The sequence below is a fragment of the Diceros bicornis genome, chromosome 9, assembly GCF_020826845.1.
Source record: "Diceros bicornis minor isolate mBicDic1 chromosome 9, mDicBic1.mat.cur, whole genome shotgun sequence".
Lineage (NCBI taxonomy): Eukaryota > Metazoa > Chordata > Mammalia > Perissodactyla > Rhinocerotidae > Diceros > Diceros bicornis.
Window position 1 is genome coordinate 81,438,226 of NC_080748.1, and position 18,975 is coordinate 81,457,200.

The 18,975-nt window shown below is 40.1% G+C and overlaps 1 protein-coding gene across 1 annotated transcript in view; it reads right to left on the reverse strand.

Annotated features, from left to right (window-relative positions):
• Positions 1 to 784: 784 nt before the first annotated feature.
• EFNB2 (ephrin B2) overlaps positions 785 to 18,975 on the reverse strand; it is a 44,931-nt gene continuing 26,740 nt past the window's right edge. The window contains exons 3-5 of the mRNA XM_058548462.1: positions 6,767 to 6,859; positions 5,926 to 6,039; positions 785 to 4,484 (exon numbers count right to left, since the gene is read on the reverse strand). Of these exons, the coding sequence (XP_058404445.1) occupies positions 4,096 to 4,484; positions 5,926 to 6,039; positions 6,767 to 6,859 (596 nt within the window). The 3' untranslated portion in view covers positions 785 to 4,095. The remainder of the gene's footprint in view (positions 4,485 to 5,925; positions 6,040 to 6,766; positions 6,860 to 18,975) is intronic.

Below are 18,975 nucleotides of genomic sequence, written 5' to 3' on the forward strand. Positions count from 1 at the left end.
TAAGGTGAGGATTAACTCAAGATAACATAGCTAGAGAGCTGAGCACTTTTTGGTGACTAGCAGCTGCTCCTGTCTTGCGGGACAGCTCTACCCTCAGATCCCGCGGGTGATGAAGCTCTCCCCCGGGGGTGGGAAGTCTCAGACCTCAAAGACCACAAGAGCAAGGGACAACACTCCCAACCCTCGAGGCACTTGGCCACCTTCCCCAGGAAGGCCAGCACTGAAAATGTGGTTAAATACACCACAGGCCTCTGGTTTGCCTCAACCTGGTGTCACAAAACGTGCTTTCATCAATGTTAAATTGTTACGAACATTTGACTTTTCCCTTCCTCCTGGGATTATTCTGTGAAGAAAAATGAGGCTGTCAATAGCAAGCTGCTTTGCCTGAATGGAAACTAGATCAATCTGGAAGGAAGTGTTGAAATAAAAGTGCATTTCCCTCCTTTTGCTCTCACAGCTGACTTTGGACTGTGCAATCCAGGTGAAACTAGAGACACTGTCTGTTCAGGATGATTAGGGTTTCATAAAACTTTATGATAAAATGTTATTTGTGAACCGTGAGTTCGGCAGTTTTATGGGGAGACCAATGGGCTCTTCACAAGATTAACACTCACATTATGCGCATGTGCTGATTTGAAAAAACGGACACAGACGCCCACAGGCAGAAGGCTCCAGATAACTGTAATTACAGAGAACCAGAGTAGAAGGCAGATTAAAATAACAAACAGAAAAGAAAGAAAAATGAAAAGAAAAAAGAAGGAAAGGAAAATACTTTGAAGGCACTTTTTCCATAGGAAAAAAATATTTTATTTTTTTAAGAACAAATTCAGTTTGAAACAGATGTGGAATATGACTTCACGGATTTCATTTTCTGGGGGCTAACTAATGTGGAACTAAAGCAGACTGAAAACCTATGACAGGCAATTAAAATAAAACAAAGAAAGAAAAAAATATTTATAACTCAAGCATAATACTGTGTTACTTACAAATTGGACAATGAAATTTTAAATAAATATTCATGGTACATAATTACGGCACAAATATGCAGCAATTTGGCAACCTTTTATACCATTTTTTTCCTCATTACAGTGCAAAGGGGAATGACACTGCCGTTTAACAAGCTGTAGCTAAATACATTGCAAAATTCAGATTTTATACAAAACATCTTGCTTAGACTTTATAAAAAACCAACATAGCTCTATGTACACAATCTGGGTAAGAAAAGCCATTTCTATCTTGTTTTCATGTGTATTTTTATTAAAAAGGTGAATAAGGCTACTGTAACACCCCAAATCCATATACAGTAAAATCTGAACCTATTTACAGCATCTTCACTTAAACATTATGGTGCAAATTCCAAAGTCAGGTGACTAGGGATGATAATACAAGCAAGGCATTTACAGTAACTTTCCAAAGCTGAACCAACTTCAAATAAAAGGACAGTTGGTAGATTGTCATATTCTGCACCAGACACAAAACAGACGCACAGAACACTTGTCAATTGGTTGCAGGTAACTCTTCATCAATTCATCTGATTTTTCACAGTTTAGCATATAACCAAAATGTAGCCAACTGATGACAGACACATTTGATTTCATTAAAATCAGACTATTTCCCATTTTTCCCCTTCTTGCCCCTCTCCCCCACTCTAAAGGTAATTTTTGATGGCTTACAAGAAAATCTTGTACAAATGCACATAAAGGAGAGGTTGGGGTGATGGAAAGAATTACATATGTACTGTGGCTGGTCACCATGGCAACCTTCCACAGAAATATGATATAGATATATATAATATATATTGTAGATATATATTATACATATATGTACACATGTATACCACACACCCACTCATACATACACACACGCACTTTGGACCAACATCATTTTCAGGTTCAGGAAATAGAGAAGAATAATTTCTGTGACAACTCATTTTTGCAGGTATTCACTGGAGGTTTGAGAACCTTCAAATGCTGTTGCTACATTTTTTTTTCTCCCAATTCAGAAAGCAAAGCGTTACCATAGTAACAGGACTATGTTAAAGATGTCTATTTTGCATAGCACATAAAAAGTAGGTTTCCTGTTTACTCTTTTTGTTTCCCAGAAGGGAGGGGGCACGGGAGGGGGAGGGAGGAGGGAGCTACAGCTAAACTTTCAGCTGAAACCCCCTCCATATGACCCGGTGGATTCTAGCGAACACTTCAGCCATAAGGCAAGGGAAAACACAGCACAGAAAATAAATGCCGGAACATCTTGTCATTGTTAGATATATGATGCAGTCACATCGATTTCCTGGTATTGGGACTTGCATTTCCTAGTCTACAGTTACGTGAGATGCCTTCAGAGGGCTTGGTTATTTTTGTATTTGCTCTCATTATTGTTATTTTTGGAGTGATGTTGTTTTTCCCAGAAGTAGCTGTCCAATTTTCTTTTTTTTAAAGCACTGAGCGTTGGGACCACTTAATTGCCACAAATGAATTTCACATCTTCTGGTGTGTATTGTGTGCAATCTTAAAATATATATTAGTAACAATCTTTCACTTTATATCCCTTGTGTTCTATATAGCTATTATAAATACGCCCTATCTTCCTTCTCCCCCTCGACATCATAATTTATTTCTGCCTTAAGGACTCTAAGAGGTTTGCCATATGTGCTTCACCCTGACCCAGAGCCCCTTCGTGGCGGTGGCCTCACTCAGTACCTACCCCGCGGCCTCGCAGCCGGGACAGCACCGCCATAAACCAAAGGGTCGTAGGGCTCCATCAGGGAGGAGGGCAGGGAGGGGCACTGTGGGGACAGGGATCTGACCTACCTTTTCTATATGAGAATTCTTTAATAACTTCAATGATGATGGAATTACAGCCTGTGTGACCTTTGGCTTTTAAACTTCTAGGTCAGATTTGGCTCTCTGCTATTCTTCTAAATGCTTTCCCTGTGTTTAATAAAATGTGATAAGTATAGCAGCTGAGTCTGCTTTAAACGTCATCCAAAGCAGACTGACTCTCCTACAGCTTCGGAGCTGTACATCTTATTGCCAGTACCACGACAGTCCTGCCTGAATCCGTCACCAGCGGCCTACTTTCTCCCTTCCCTCCCAGCCTGCTCCTCTACCAACAATGCCCCTTTGTGCCTCCCAGCGAAGAGGGACTACCTTTCTTCCTGCACATTGCTATCTGATAATGATAGTGAATTCCTTCAAATGCACCCTAATCCACCACGTGTTGTCGTGTCTCCTACTTGCCTCTTAGAATCTTAGTAAAACCAAAGTGCTGTGCTACCTAATTGGGTTTTTCCCTCCAACTTTCGGTTTCAGAGGCAGCAGCGTTGAACTGCATTTGCAGACAGCCCTTTCCCCCGGCCTACCCCCTTCCACAGGCTCCTAGTCTTCCTCGGCTGACAGCCTAGTGTCTGGCTGGAAGGCTCCTCATTAGCAAAGACAATTCCTATAAATGCGTGACCCATTCAGTTGGAGCTGTTGTTGCAAATGGATGGAGTCGGAGACTCCAAACATTAGTGTTCCATTAGTGATGCAGAATGTGGAGTGAGGAAATCTCATGTGAAGTACTGCAGAGCCCTGGATAACAGAGGGAGTGTGTGCAACAGTGAGGACTAGAAGCTAGAGCTCTCTCTTTAAAGCCTCAGTCAGCCAGAGTCTGTGCGACAAGTCCGGGATGCACCTCGGAGGTACACACCCGAGGCAGAAGACGGCGTTTCCAGGCGTGGCATCCTGGGGCACCTTCCCAGGATGCTCACAGCTCTCTCTCTCGTCCACCCACCACTCTGCCTTCCCTTGGCTTCTGTGTAGGCCTGAGTGACTACAGCCCATGGCTTCGAGGATGAGCGGTGTGAGGCGAGCGCCGCAGTCCGAATGGGCATCTTCTACACGAGTCTTCCAGCTGTCGGTGAGCATCTGTATCACCACGGCCGAAACGCTACAGACTAGGTAAGCTGTCCAACTCAACAGGGCTCTTCTGAGAAGGAGTGCTCCCTCTCCCCCGCTGTGCTTCAGTCCATTCGAGACACAGGGGGTCATCAAACCCTCTGGGCGGCAGCGGGACAGTAAGTTTCCTCCGGGGAAGCGAAGGCACTGCCAAGTCTCAGACCTTGTAGTAAATGTTCGCTGGGCTCTGGGGAGGCATCTCCTGGACTATGTACACTGGGTGCCCATAATCCCCGCTGACCTTCTCATAATGGGGGCAGAACACACTGTCTGCAGTCCTCAACGGGATGATAATGTCACTGGGCTCCGAGCCGTTGTTGTTGCCACTGCGCTTGGGCGTGGCCAACGTGCTGAGTGACAGTGTGGCCGTGTGCTGCGGTGAGTGCTTCCTGTGTCTTCTCCGGTACTTCAGCAGGAGGACCACCAGCGTGATGATGATGACGATGAAGATGATGCACCCTGAAGCAATCCCTGCGAATAAGGCCACTTCGGAACCAAGGATATTGTTCCCCGAATGTCCGGCGCTGTTGCCGTCTGTGCTAGAACCTGCAGAAGTTGAGGAAGAACAGAAGAACCAGAACGGTCATCGCCGTCCCAAGTGCTGACGAGCTGCGTTTAGGGCCCTTCAAATGTGAAAACTAAGCAGGGCCAAAGAGTTTACTGGCAGCCAGACTTCGATGTACTAATTACCTCATTTAATAGCTAAATGCAAATAGCAGAAGTCAGTGATGGATAGGAAAGGAGATGTGACTCTAGGTCGGACTTTCCTGCTGCTCCCAAACCCATGGTTTCCCTTTCAGATATCACCATCCAGCAGCTGCGTGGATGGGTCGTGACAGCCAGCCCTGTCTGAACCCATGTCAGCCAGCCCGAGGCCACGGCAGGGAGGAATAAGGAAGCAGCCAGCTCTCCAGGTTAGCGCTCACTGCCCATGCTGTCCTGCTCTCCAGCCTCCCTCTAGGTACAGTGGCTTCACCGGCCTCCCAACAGCCTGCCTTCTAAAGACAAGCCCTGCCTACTGGCAGAACGGCACAAGCATGCGAAAGGAGTGATGGGGCCTGGGAAAACATTCTACTTGTAACTCGTTTGTATTATTTGATTTACACTTAAAATATATTTGGAAGGCAGCAGAAACTCTCACACTGAACAGACTGCCAACCCAAATGTTAAGCACTAAAAAATTGCCTGGCATCATTATATTATCCATTTATCAGTTTGTCACAAGAATTTGACACATCTTGTCATTGAAAGTTAGAAATAACAACCTCCCTCCTTGACACTTGGAAAGAGATGGAATATTCTGCAGATGCTAAATTCACATGACTACCAACCAGGCCTACATGTCCTAATACAAAACTGCTGACGTCGGCTCAACAGCCACCATATAAAACATTCATTAGCATGGTAACAAATACATAGCTATTTGTTCAAAGACTGTTAAGAAAATGAAATTAAATGATAGCTGGTTTTATCTGGTATTCTAAACTTTTCCCAGGGATCTGCTTAATATTTTATTTTAAAGTGAAAAAAAATTTTTGACAATAACCACCTGAAAAACATGGCATTATGCAATATTTTAAGACATTACCATCTAAAATGCAGAAGAGAATCAATCAGGCTTTCTGTGGATTAGATATAATTAGGGATTAGAACATTAATTATACGTACATTAACATGGGCTTTAAGCCAGTATTGCAACCAGCATGATAAAGTGTCAGCCAATGAAAACAACTTTGGTCTGAGAGAGTAGTGTTAATAAATGGCACTTAAATCTGATGAATTCTACTCTTTTGAATGCAGGACTTTTGTGGGAATGAATTATTTTGTTCTTATTAATTAATAATAACCAACTGAGAGCAAAGATTACTGACTTTGGTAACAACAAGTTAACCCCACTGGTGTCAGAGGACTTTGATTCTGTGCCACCTCTTGAGATACGAAGTGTACAGTGCACACCAACCTACACACACAGGTCATGCTGCTGTACCTGGGTTTGGTTTGACAAAGGGACTTGTTGTTGAACTTCTTCCATTTGTACCAGCTTCTAGTTCTGGACGTCTTGTTGGATCATTATGCCTGGTTGACCCAGCAGAACTTGCATCTATACGAAAAATAAATGATTACTTACAGCGCAGACATCTGATAAGTTCTAGCTTTAGGAGCTGGATATATATCTCAAGAGGCATGAATAGCAATGAACATAAGATTCCTTATGCAAAGTACTGTGAGATACGAGAATATAATTTTCCTTTTAAAACAAAACGGTTACACTAGTTATTTCAGAGGTTTAGATTGGGAGGCCATCTGTGGAAACTATAGGGATTCTTGCATTTGGCAGGCAGAGCATTACAGATGACACTTCAATTTAACTGAGCGAGTTGATTGACTACTATACCAACTTCTAATTAGAAGAATAATTCTTTCTGCACAATAGGTTATCTATACGTGAAAAGGCTCAGCAAACAAAAGTCTTCTGTAGTCAAGATGCAGAAATGGGCGAAACTGCAGAAATTTAGTTTTCATTCTGGATATTTTAATTTTGAACCAAAGAGGTATTTTGCTTTTAAGAAGAAAAAAAAAATATATATATACGTATATAGCAATAGAGAGTCTACCTGGCTGACCTTAACCTTTAGAGATATCTCTAATATAAGACGTTTGTTCCATTGACTTGAGGAAATCTGTCAGTGGCTCAAGGTGCAGAGAAAGGTTTGCTTTCAAAACTAAAGAGAAGCATGAATGAAGGTGAGTGTTAGCAACATTGGCGCCACACTAGCTGGGGCTCAACCAGATTACAGTGGCTTCACGAAGCAGCAGATGGTCTTTACCTTGTCCAACTTTCATGAGGATCTTCATGGCTCTTGTCTGGCACACCCCTCCCTCCTGGTTATCCAGGCCCTCCAAAGACCCATTTGATGTAGCTGATTAAAAATAAAATGGACAAAACAAAAAAATAAAGAAAAATCAGGAAATCAATAAGCCAAGTTTACATGAACATGAAATGTCTGAAAACAATTTGAAAAATAAGAATTCACTCTTAGTCACAAGTTCTCTGAACGTATGGGATGCTGAAAGCCAAAAATTAAAAAAAAGAAATAAAGAAAAATGGATCCTGTCAAGACTGCCGCATGTATGTTATCTGGTTTCAAATTTACTTAAGTACTTTCTCCTTCCTTCACAATCAACTGATTTAATCTATAGATAAAAGGGACAGTATCTTCCAAAAAGCTTACTGACTCTTTTGGGGTCAAACTCCACAGCGCAAAACAGTTAATACAGTCATTTCAAAACGTGGTAATCATCACACAACACCTGCTTCCTCTACTGCAGATTTCCTGCTTCAGGAACAATCAGCTTGATGCGCCCTGTTTGTCAAGCATCCAAGTTGTGTAAACATTAAGAGAGGAGACTCCCACACCCCTTTTCTTCTTTCCCCAGCCTCATTTGAGCTTAAGAAGTGTACTACAATTCAGGTCTTCAAATTCTGAAGTTTGTCTCCATCATATTGTAAACCAATGTAAACCAGAAAGAACGAGTGTGTTGTTATTACCATGATCAACCTCAGTCAAACTCTTCAAACAAGCTACCTGTTGTAGGACAACTCTGATGGACACAGGGGACCACACAGGCCCTCTGCTCTGTTAGGGTCCTGTGGCAACCTGAGATACAAGGTGAGATTCCAGCAGCCACCAGCCTCATGCTCACCAACTTCATTACCTTTCCACTTCAAGAGGGAGAGAAGGAGGAAGGGCAGAATATTCGACCATTTTCAGTCTTTTTTTACACAGCCTATGCTCTACTCTGTTTAAACACGTTATTGTTCTATCTCTTTAGGACGGTGAGTTTTCTGAATAGCGTGGTTAACTGAAGCTGTAAAAATATAGGCTGCCAGGTACTTTGCTGAGGAACAGGATTTACATTACAGGTCAAGTTCCAGAAAAGAAAGTGGAGAGTGCTAGATGTTTTCATTCCTCTAAAGTTCAAGGGGCAAAGAACAGAAGTGTTTCATATACCTTTCTGCAGTATAAATCATTTTCTACTTTGATAACCAAAGTCTTGTCTACCAACATTATACTTTTAAGGGGACTGAAAAAGGGACAGACTTTCTGGTAAAAATAAATCCAAAAGACATTCTTTTAATGGGTTATTTGTTTTCCAAATGGTGGGTCAGCAAACAGGCTCTACCAGCATGTATAGAAATATGCACACCAAAGATAATTATATGAGCTGGAAAACACATCACTTATTTACTTGTCTTTGTGTTCTTGAGTTACCAACTTTTACTTTCACTGTTTTCCTTAAAAACAATGGCTGCCTCTTATGTGTATAAATATCTCTTTGCTTATCTGAGTGTTTCCTTTAGGTTCCCAGTCTCACAATCATATCTCACTCTTTTGCTATTGCTGACACTGAGTTTCTCCTGGGAAACTCGGCAAAAATTGCCATAATAATTTTTGGGTGGTAAAAAGTAGATAGTATCCTCTGGTAGATTGCTGTGAAAAATGTTTGGCAGATAAGTTAAAACAAATACCTAAAAACTTCGCATGCTTCTGTGAACCTAAAAAAAAAAAAATCATCTTTTTTTCCTCATTTCTTCATCCTTCTCCAAATATGTGCCTAAATTTCAAACTATCCTTTTCTCCTAAAGGCTTAGAACAGTATGGATATCTATGAAGGGCACTATTTTTGGATAATTTCAGAGCAGCTCTATAATCTTCACTTAATTATTTAGAGTTTTCTCATTTGATCTCTCTCAAAAATTAGGACATGTTTTCATACAGAAAAAAGTAGAAAACTGATGTCTTTTTTTGGCTGCTGGTTTCAAAGTTTAGTTTACTTAATTCAAGTGGAATCTCAATGCTTTCTAATTCATATACACATAAATGCACCCACATGCCAAAGTGTACCCAAACTCCAAGTTAAATGACTAACTTTTTCTTGTTAAAAGCTTGACACTAACTAAGCTGACAAATGATAAAAATAAGATCTGAAGGCTGATGCACAGAAAAAAAAAGGGGGAAGAATATAGATTTTGTTTGTTTTAATCTTGAGGAAAAAAGTTCAACAATTTAGGTCTGAAAGAAAAAAATAAATAAATGAATACCAGAAAGGATAAGACAAGGCCTGGTGCAGAAGAGTCGCTGGCAAATATAATTCAAAACTGCACCAGCAGAGGCAGAAACTACTGGCTACTTATACTTTGCCAATTGGAAGCAGAAGAGGTGCACATAATTTGAGTGACTTGTTCTTTTGATTTTAATTTGCAGGTCATTGCCTTTTCTGAATACCAATGCCTTTTGTGCAGAGCTCCCCAGGTTTACCCCAAATGATGTCCAAATAATCCCCAAGTGCAAAGAATTCTTAAGTATTCAAATTAAATGGCAATCTATAATTTAACATCCACAGACTCTAAGAAAGTAGGACAACTGTGTAGCATGAGAATGAAATTCCTTTGCATCTCTAATGGCTGAAAATTTTTTATTCTTTGGGGAGAAAAAAGCCTTCAAGCCTTGGAGATGCAGCGAGGGAAATCCGTAGATGCTGCCTTTGCAGAGTTTTGGGACGCCAGAGGCTACTGGTTTAGGGGAGAGTCGGGTGAAGGACGAGGGCGGGTCAAGGGACAGAACATTGTGAGTGAAGACGGTTGTTCCACTACATTCCAGATGCTGCTTCTTTCCCCTTTAAGTCAACTTGCAAGTTGCAAAGGCTACTAGAAGATATTGAAAAATTCATTACCAAAGTTAAAATAGCATCCCAGACACTTGGCTGTTTAAAAAGAGGATAAACTGAAAATACAGTTAGATGTTCTGCCATGAAAGATTTTTGCCCTAAGTTAGGAATGATCTAAGCTGTCAATCATGGAAAACCCTGTAATAAAGTTAGTACCAACTGAATCTTCAGAAGGTAAACTTTATAGAAATTATAAAATAATTCGGAGTGACTTTAACTTATTTTATATTTGACCCCATAGTGAAAATTAACCTCTCCCTTCCCTACGACCTCCTTATCAGGGAGTGTGGGTCTAATTCTAGAGGGCTTCCTGCCCCGCCCTGAGCAGTGAACTCTGAAATAAAGCCACAAGATTAATATTCTGATTTCTGCCACAACAGCTAGTCACCAACAAGCTTTAAAAGGCTTAGCAGCTGACTTTGAAAAACAACAAGAAATTGCTAATGCTTGGGAATAAAATCTATTTCCAGTTCAGAAGATAATTTTGTGATTATTTCTCTTGTTGACTTGAATGTATTGGGAATTTTTAACTTAGAGTAAAAATAAATTGTTACTGAATTATACTTAGTTTTCCTGATGTCTCTCTACCAGCATTATCTATTGCCCCCACAAACACGGCATTACTAAATGGATGAAATTGCATTTAATCATTTAGAGAGAAAAAATAACATTGTTATACCAAAGCTTTTAGTGCCCAGACAGTTTTTTTTCCTGGGCCCAGGGCAAAAACAGACTTTATAAAATTAAAAATTACTAGAAAAGTTTCTCCATCTAGTTAGGAAATAGGTTTAATAAAGACACATGGGCATTTTATAGCCTGCTTTAAAAGCCTTTGCTTCAGGGATCTAATTGCCTGTAGTGAGTGTCCTGAAATCACTGCATTGTTCCCCCAGGGCCTGACCTTCAGTGGGTGGACATCATCGCTCAGCAAAAAAGTACCCTGAGTTCACATCGCCCGCAAGTTCTCTTAATATCTGAAAACTATACAGCCAACATCTGTGGTTTCCCATGAATTTGCACACGAATTTATCTGCAGTTTGTACTCACTGGGAACAGTACACTGGTTATTACAAAAAAGGAGAGCCAGTGAGTAAATCAGACTAAAGGGCAAGAATAGTTCTGGCTGTGTTTTTTAGATGGTGCCCACGGAGAGGAAGTAATATTGCATTTTCACATGTCTTCATTTGATTGTTATTGCTCTGCACCCCAGGAGACTAAGTTGCTGCACTGGATCGTGGCTGTTTTTAGTCTATCGCATCGGTAGGTTGTGCTAATCAGATGGAGAATTCAACTGCTGGATTTGTGCCCATATATGGGTCCCATTCACAGAGGTTAAGAATGAGGGCAGCACAAAAAAATTCTACAGAACAATAGCATCACTATGAAGGAAAATCCTTAGATTATGATGGAAAGAATGAAACACCAACATATACTGGTACTATGGAGGATATTTCAAATTCTTTTAAAATGTACCTTATTGGGATAGGGCTGGAATGGGGTGGGGGATTAATGGACACTCAAACCAAATATTTCTATCAACCTCAAAGAAGTGCACCAAAGGGAGAGAGATAATAAGCATACACAGTCAGGAAAGCCACAGAGTTCAGTTTTCCAGTAAGAATAAAAACCCTGTCCTTATATAAAGCTGCCCATGACATAATTCTCTCTTATTTGATTAGGAAACAAACAGCATTTTATGAAAATCCTCTATCAATCTCATCCTCTTTGTACTACAGTCATGCGCTGCGTTAACAATGTTTCAGTCAACAACGGACCGCATATACTATGGTGGTCGCATAAGATCAGTACCATAGAGCCTCGGTGCGTAGTAGGCTACGCCATCTAGGTTTGTCTAAGTACATTCTATGATGTTCGCACAACGACAAAATCACCTAAGGACGCATTTCTCAGAATGTGTCCCCCCTGTTAAGTAACGCGTGACTGTATTCCTTTCCACCATGTCATCACACGCTAGCCCCCAAAATTGTGATTTCTTAGGGCAGCCTTCCTACGTATCAGTTTCCCTAAGCTCAACACAGACTTCTGAAGAACCAGAAGCCTATTACCTGGCCAACTGGGGAACTAAAAGAAGCAGAATCAAGTGACGTTAAAAAAAACATGACATACAAACTAGGTTATTGTTTTCTTCTACCAGGGCTAGCAACTCTGTGAGGGTCTAAAAGAAAAAAAAAAATAGAATGAGATATGTAAGTTGAAAAATAAGGAGGCTGATAAAAATGTAATTACTTAATATGTGAACATATATCCAGGAAGCTAAGATCTACTTAACACCCTGACATCCACTCAAATTCAAAATGTGTGGTGCAAATTCAAAATATGTGCTACAGAAACAGGGATCCAATTTCTAGAACTCAGTGTAGTTTAATACCTTGAGTATCATGATTATCCTTTAAGATACTAACTTGGGAGAAAAATTCTAAACGTGGAAATGATAATGTTCACTGAATGCCAAAAATAAATGCCTTTTCCTTTATTTTTAAACTTGCTATCCTTGACACCTCCTCCTCGCCTTTGCTCTCCCAGTCAATCTTATAGATTTCACCTTCTTTTTTTTTTTTTTGTGAGGAAGATCAGCCCTGAGCTAACATCCATGCCAATCCTCCTCTTTTTGCTGAGGAAGACCAGCCCTGAGCTAACATCTATTGCCAATCCTCCTCCTTTTTCTCTCCAAAGCCCCAGCAGATAGTTGTATGTCATAGTTGCACATCCTTCTAGTTGCTGTATGTGGGACGCGGTCTCAGCATGGCCGGAGAAGCAGTGCCTTGGTGCATGCCCGGGATCCGAACCCGGGCCGCCAGTAGCGGAGCGCGCACACTTAACCGCTAAGCCATGGGGCCGGCCCCCTGCCTTTTCCTTTAATTAATAAAAACTTCTGAAACAAACATCTGTTATAATGTGCCAAAAGGAAGAAGAAAAATGCACTTCTTCTAACTTCTTCCTTTTTATGTGTTTTGCTCTGTGGACTTACAGGGAAAGAAATGAGGAATATTCCATCATGACTTTCCAAGGGCCTTGTTATTTTTGCTTGGCGTATTATCAAAAAAAGTCCAGCATTATTTCAAATAATATGGCATTTCATCCCATAATGCCTAACCTTAGAGTAAAAGTTTTATAAATACTTCTTAAAATGGCCTCAATTTGAAGAAAGAAAAATACAAAGGAAGATATTTTCAAAAAGAAACATACATTCACAGAAAGTTTTCATTTTTTTTTTAAATCTCTACTTGATGAGATGGCTGTCACGGACATCTGCTTAACTGATTTCAGTGTGGGGAATTGTTCACAGTTGAAACACTGTACAAGCTACTAGATGTAGGATTCGTGTGTTTCTCACCCAAGGAAACATTGTTACAGTGTGATGAGAAGAATCACTTGACTTAAACCCACATCACTATGGTTGTGTTTTGAAATTTTGAAGCAGTAAATCATGCATTAAGCAGTAATAACTGGCTTAGACCCAGTGACTTCTGTACAACACAATTAATTAGTTTCTCCCCTAGATAGAATGATTTGGAAAAGAATTTTAAAATGAGTCACAATTTAGACCTTCCCGCCTGTATTCTAGCATTCAAATATGAGTAAAGATACCAGGGATTGAGTATAAATGGATGATCTTGAATAAAACCATATAATTTTATTTCCTCAATTTCAAATGTTCATCATGACCAATGACAGGATATTCTATTGACAGTTCAGAAATGAGGCGTTTTTAAAAATGTAACAACCTTGAAACAGTTTAGTAAACTGTTTTGTTTGTGTGTTCACTGAAAGACTTGACATATACTACTTTGCCACTTTATATTACTTTTTTGGGAAGAGGGGAGATATGAGAATACTATGTAGAACTGAGTCTTAAGGCGCCAATATAATACATATTACCATATCTCATATATCAAACGAGATGTGGACATTGAGGGAGGTCAACCTATCAAGAGAATAGTAACAATATAAAGTAATAAACACCACATCTAGGACATAAGACATTCTATCATAGTTTAACCATAAAATCTTTTTTTTTTTTTTTTGCTGAGAAAGATTTGCCCTGAGCTAACACCTGTGCCAATCTTCCTCTATTTTGTACATGGGTCACTGCCACAGCATGGTCGCCGACAAGTGGTGTAGGTCCACGCCTGGGAACCAGACCTGGGCCGCTAAAGTGAAGCATGCCGAACTTAACCACTAGGCCATGGGGCCGGGCCCTAAAATCTTTTAATCATTAAGAACTATATACAAAGATCAAGTAAACGACAGTCATTGAAGATGTAAAAGAAACACCCTCCAGGCTCAACCCGGTACACTGACACTTCTCTGAGAAAGATCAAACAGTCCTGGCAACAAACTACCTGCCCCTCTTTTTACTAGAGGCATGCTTAAACACATGAGATTATTTACAGAGTGGTTTACTTTATTTCCCCTCAAAATATTGCTTGCAATACCTTGGTGTCTTGATTTTTAATGAATTCTGTTGAGGGAGAACATCCTTTCAACGTCTAAGATTTTATTGCTAAAAATTATCATGATTTATGCTGGTGGAATCTCTCAATTGGTAAAAAAATTTCAACATGATTTCATAAAAAAGCTTTTCATTTAGTATGCTTTACTAGAGTTTATCTTATTGTCACAGTGATTTAGACAAAGTTAACATTGTGAGAATGTGATAGGCAACGGTAAAAGAAAAATCGCCTTTACACATGAGAGTCAACCTTAATACGGGCCAAAACCTACTAAGAAAGACGAATTGTGCTTTAAAAATAGGTGGCCAGATGACCACTTCAATATAATGACCAAACTCACATGAAAAAAACAAAACAAGAATGATGTAAGAGTTCTAAAGATAAAACATAATTCCCTATTGTCTATATTAGCTTTACTTTAGCATTCAGATTTTTAAAAATGAGACTTTCCAGTCAAGAGATAGTGATAATATCTAAGGAAAATATTCCAAACCATGAAGAAGCATGTGTTTGAGTTAACTATTTCTAGCACACTCTCTACTGCCCACTCCCCAGATTTTAAGTGTCTTAATCACTAAAATATCTTTGTAGAGATATGGAAATATCTGGACAGCAAAGAGTCAGAGTAAAAAGCTCATGGTGGGGAGGGCGCACAGCCACAAACCTCTTGCTCATCCTACTGTCACTAATGGCGTGCAATGATATTAATGACCCAGTAATTGCGAGACCGCAGCACTGAGGTGGAAAACATCCATCTGAGACAGAGTTCATCTCTGGGTGGTAGGACTTCACCAGTGACTGAATTAATGTTTGCTGACAGTTTAGAATATAACATTGCAGATGAGAAAAGGCGCCACTCTCGTGGCATAATAGTTTAGATGGACATAACATTATTTGCTTTGACCATCTGGAGACCAGCGGTAACCCCAGTGGAGTGCCCTGTCTGAATCTGCCCTACACATGAACCTTATTCCGTTCAGGGGACATGTCCTGTACTCAAAGAATCCAGAGCAATTTTCCACATGTTTGCTTCAATAAAAGAATACCTTCATCTCCAGGCTTAACATTAGGAGAAAGAAAACTGGGCTACCTCACTAAAAAAAAGTCATTTGCGAAGCACGTCTGTCTTTTAGTCTGGCTCCTCCATGAAGTGATCAATTATGCCCCTGCCAGAGGTTCTGTCTGCCCATCTGTCTGTCTGTCCGTCCGTCTGTCCGTTCGTCCATCCATCCATCCAAACTGTAGCACTTGTACTTGGCTAAGGAAATTTGAAGTCTCTTATTGCCTCTATTTGTATATTTGAGAGATTTTTTATTTTTCTAATTTTACTATTTTGCAACTTTCTATTAAGGAGCTCAAAGTACTTAATAACCTTTTAAAAACACAAAATAGCATAGTCTTATTGAAGAAATGAAATTGATTAATAGATGGTAGATCTAAAAAGAAAAAGAAAATTCAGAAGATCTGACAAATTGCTATTACAACCACCTTTTCCCAATGGCCCTTTCTCCGTTCCTACTGCTCTGTAGGATTTTCTTAGCTCAACTTTGGGAACACGCCTGAAGTTAGTTACATCTTAGACTACATAGGACAGGGCAACAGGCCCAACACGTCTGATACAAGCACAGACCTCATTAGGCATCCGTAGCTTCTCTGTCATTGCTGTGTATGTACGATCCTCTCTCTCCCGTCACTGTGTATGTGACATGGTGTACGTACACTCTCTTTACTGTACTCTGTGTGTGATGCAATAGGTACTATACTATCTTTCCTCTCGCTGTGTATGCATTTACGTGCGTGGCGACCCAGGAGGCAGTGTCATAAACTAATGACGCTGATCTAAGGGTCCGATGGCTCTGGCTGGAGTTCTGACTCCGACATTTCATGGTTGTGTGAACTGTTACCAAACTACTCACACTTTCTAAGCTTCAGTTTTCTCACAGTGATAAAAAATCCTCTATCGCCTGTGTTTGGAGACTGCAAAGTGACACAAAGTATGCAAGGCCATAACACTTGCCCCTAAGTGATCAAACACCCAGCCTGAGATTTCAGAATGTTAGGAACAATGTGTGATTCTTAAGAACTCTACAAATAAGTTTTCTCCAAGTAATCTTTTCATGTCTGTCTATGCCTCTTGGTTATTTTATAAAGTGTTTTATTTTGCTTTACATTTTGATCCTCATGATGAATATTTAAAGGTTATTAAGAAAGAAACTTGTTCTCTCTCATGCTTGTATTAGGTCTCCAATATTGTTTAAGTATTTATAAACCTATGTGAACTTTTAGAAAGCTATAAATATAGATGCTAAAGATATTGAGATGTATTGCATGAAACAGTGAAGGCAGTTTTATTCTGAGCAATTCCTAAATAATTCTTTTTCTTTTTCAAGTGATCTCCTTCATTTCTCATCTGCTTTTGCTCTGCTCTTACTTTGCATATGAGGTTTTCAGTTTCTCCCCTCAGCTTTAAGCACCAGAGTCATCTTATTCTTTGGTTGGTTACTTTGGGAATAAGGAACAGCGTTCACAGGACTCTCTCTGTCCTGTCTAGCTTTAAATGAGATAAGCTGTCACTAGTGCCTAGGTGACACCAGTGAATGTGAACAGAGTTTCAACCCACAGCAGCCCTATCCTCCTAAACTCCGAGGGGTCTGGGATGAATATCCCAATGGGAAGGAGTCCATTAGACCCGCAGGCCAGAAGTTTCTCAGCACAATCACCAGTTAAGCAGAAGCTGAGACTTTATTCTTTAAGGGTAAAGAATGCAAGCTTTATTCATATTAAATTCAACAAGGAGCCTTACTGATACACTCTGGGAGAGCCTTCAATACAATCAGAAAAGGATTTCACATTATGTTAAAAAATAATAGAAACGATTCTTCTAATTATCAGACAATGAAATGATGTACTTTTCCAGCTAGTCTCAGGGACAAAGCAACTATGACACATTTTTTTCTCTAGAAGAATATTTATACTACATTAGGATGCTGCTGAAATTATCAATAAAAATACAGCACTTCTTCTGTGTACTAGGGAAGTGAGAAAAAGCCCTGGCCAGGTTGGTGAAAGGCAAGTGGGGAAAATGATTATGTAGGGAAGACTCCTCCCAGTCTGTCTCTTTTGGGTCTTAAGAGGATCTGCTAACAAGCTTGGGCAATTCCACCAACTAAAAGATACATAAATGCATGTTTCTTGGTAAGGGAGCCTAAAGACAAAAGAATTTTTATAACACTCCAGGAAGACAAAGAGGGAAGATCTTATAATTAAGTTATGCAGCACTATGGAAACTTGTAAACTCTCCGGAGTTTCATTTTATGGATGGTTTTTGAAATAAATGATACATTCTGAGCCCATCTTCTCCGCCAGCGAGCTTGCAGGAAAGCATAGGTTTGCCTTCAGTCTTCTGCCTCAGACATCCTCCCCCGCCCCAAAGACAGCCCTCCGTTGTACTTACTAGGGGCCAGCCATGGAAGTAAGCACTTTACACACATTACCCCATTTAAACTCACATCAACCTGAGAAGGCAGGGACTGTCATCACCCCCAGTCTACAGAGGAAGAGACTGAGGCAGAGACTGGTTAAGTTACTTGTTGACAGGCATTCAAGAACCCTGGTCTGTATGACTCCAGACTCTTAACTACTATGTTGATCTGTCGCTCTAAGTGGTGTGTAGATATATCCTGCAACCACCCAAGATTCTGATGAACATTCTCTTACAAAGATGACAGCTGTAGGCTAAAAGTAAAAATGTGCTTAAATGCTTGAATTCAGCAATTATATGCAAGGTATCAAACATAAATCCTCACCCCAAAGTCAGAGGACATGAGTGACAGGCTGATGTTGCCATATCATTAAACTTGATGGAAATGTAGCTTTGCCACATTTACCACATAAATTAATTCATAAAATACAGCACATAATCACTTTACAGAGGCCACACATTCTTATATATCCTGAAAGAAATCTATATGGAAAAGGACATTTGAAAGCTCCCACAACTATTTTGCTAGGGAAAGAGGTCCCAGTACATTCAGCATATTTTAGTGCCAATTGCCATATCTACTCCCCAGGATTAGCAAGTCAAAAACAGAAAAGGAAAAAAAACCCAAAAGGAAAACAAACAAACATATATATATGCTCAACAAAAACACAGGAATGGAATCTGCTGTTCTTCTGTTTTGCTTAAGAATAGTGTTTCATTATATTTGTGTGCAAGCATTTTGACTTATTTTGCAATTTTGTTCAGAAGTGGAGTTTATGCCTAAAAAATAGCAAAGCTGACTGTGGAGCCTTCCAATTTTATATGCTCTGATTAAAAAAAATGCCTTAGAGAACTAAACCAGTGAAGGGCTTAAGAAATGGTGACTCATGCAAATTCATTTAGTGTTTTTCTCAAGGAAGACTTGAGGCATGGAAAGGGAGGGGCAGCTTGCGGAATGACCACTGTGAACACGGCAGAGGGTACAGTATAGAACAATTTTAATCAATCATTAGAAATGATGACTTCTAGACATTCCACAAGTCCATGTCTTAGCTACGGATTTGAAGAAAAATAACATAAAAGCCACAGAAAGCTAAACTGGGAGGTGCCCTGTGCACGTGGTGCTCCTTGTCTAACAGCTCTGCCATGGCCACTGTTCACTTAAAAGGTATTAACACAATGGCATTCATTTCTCATCCATCTCTGACTCATAATTTTGGTAGTGTGATGAAAACCTCTTTGTAGGTAGCGTGCAAGGTTCTTTGCTGAGGCTGGACAACCAACTCACAGAAGCTTCATAAGGTTAGATGTTGCAAAAGGTCAACACACCAAAACTGCTGACTCATTCTGC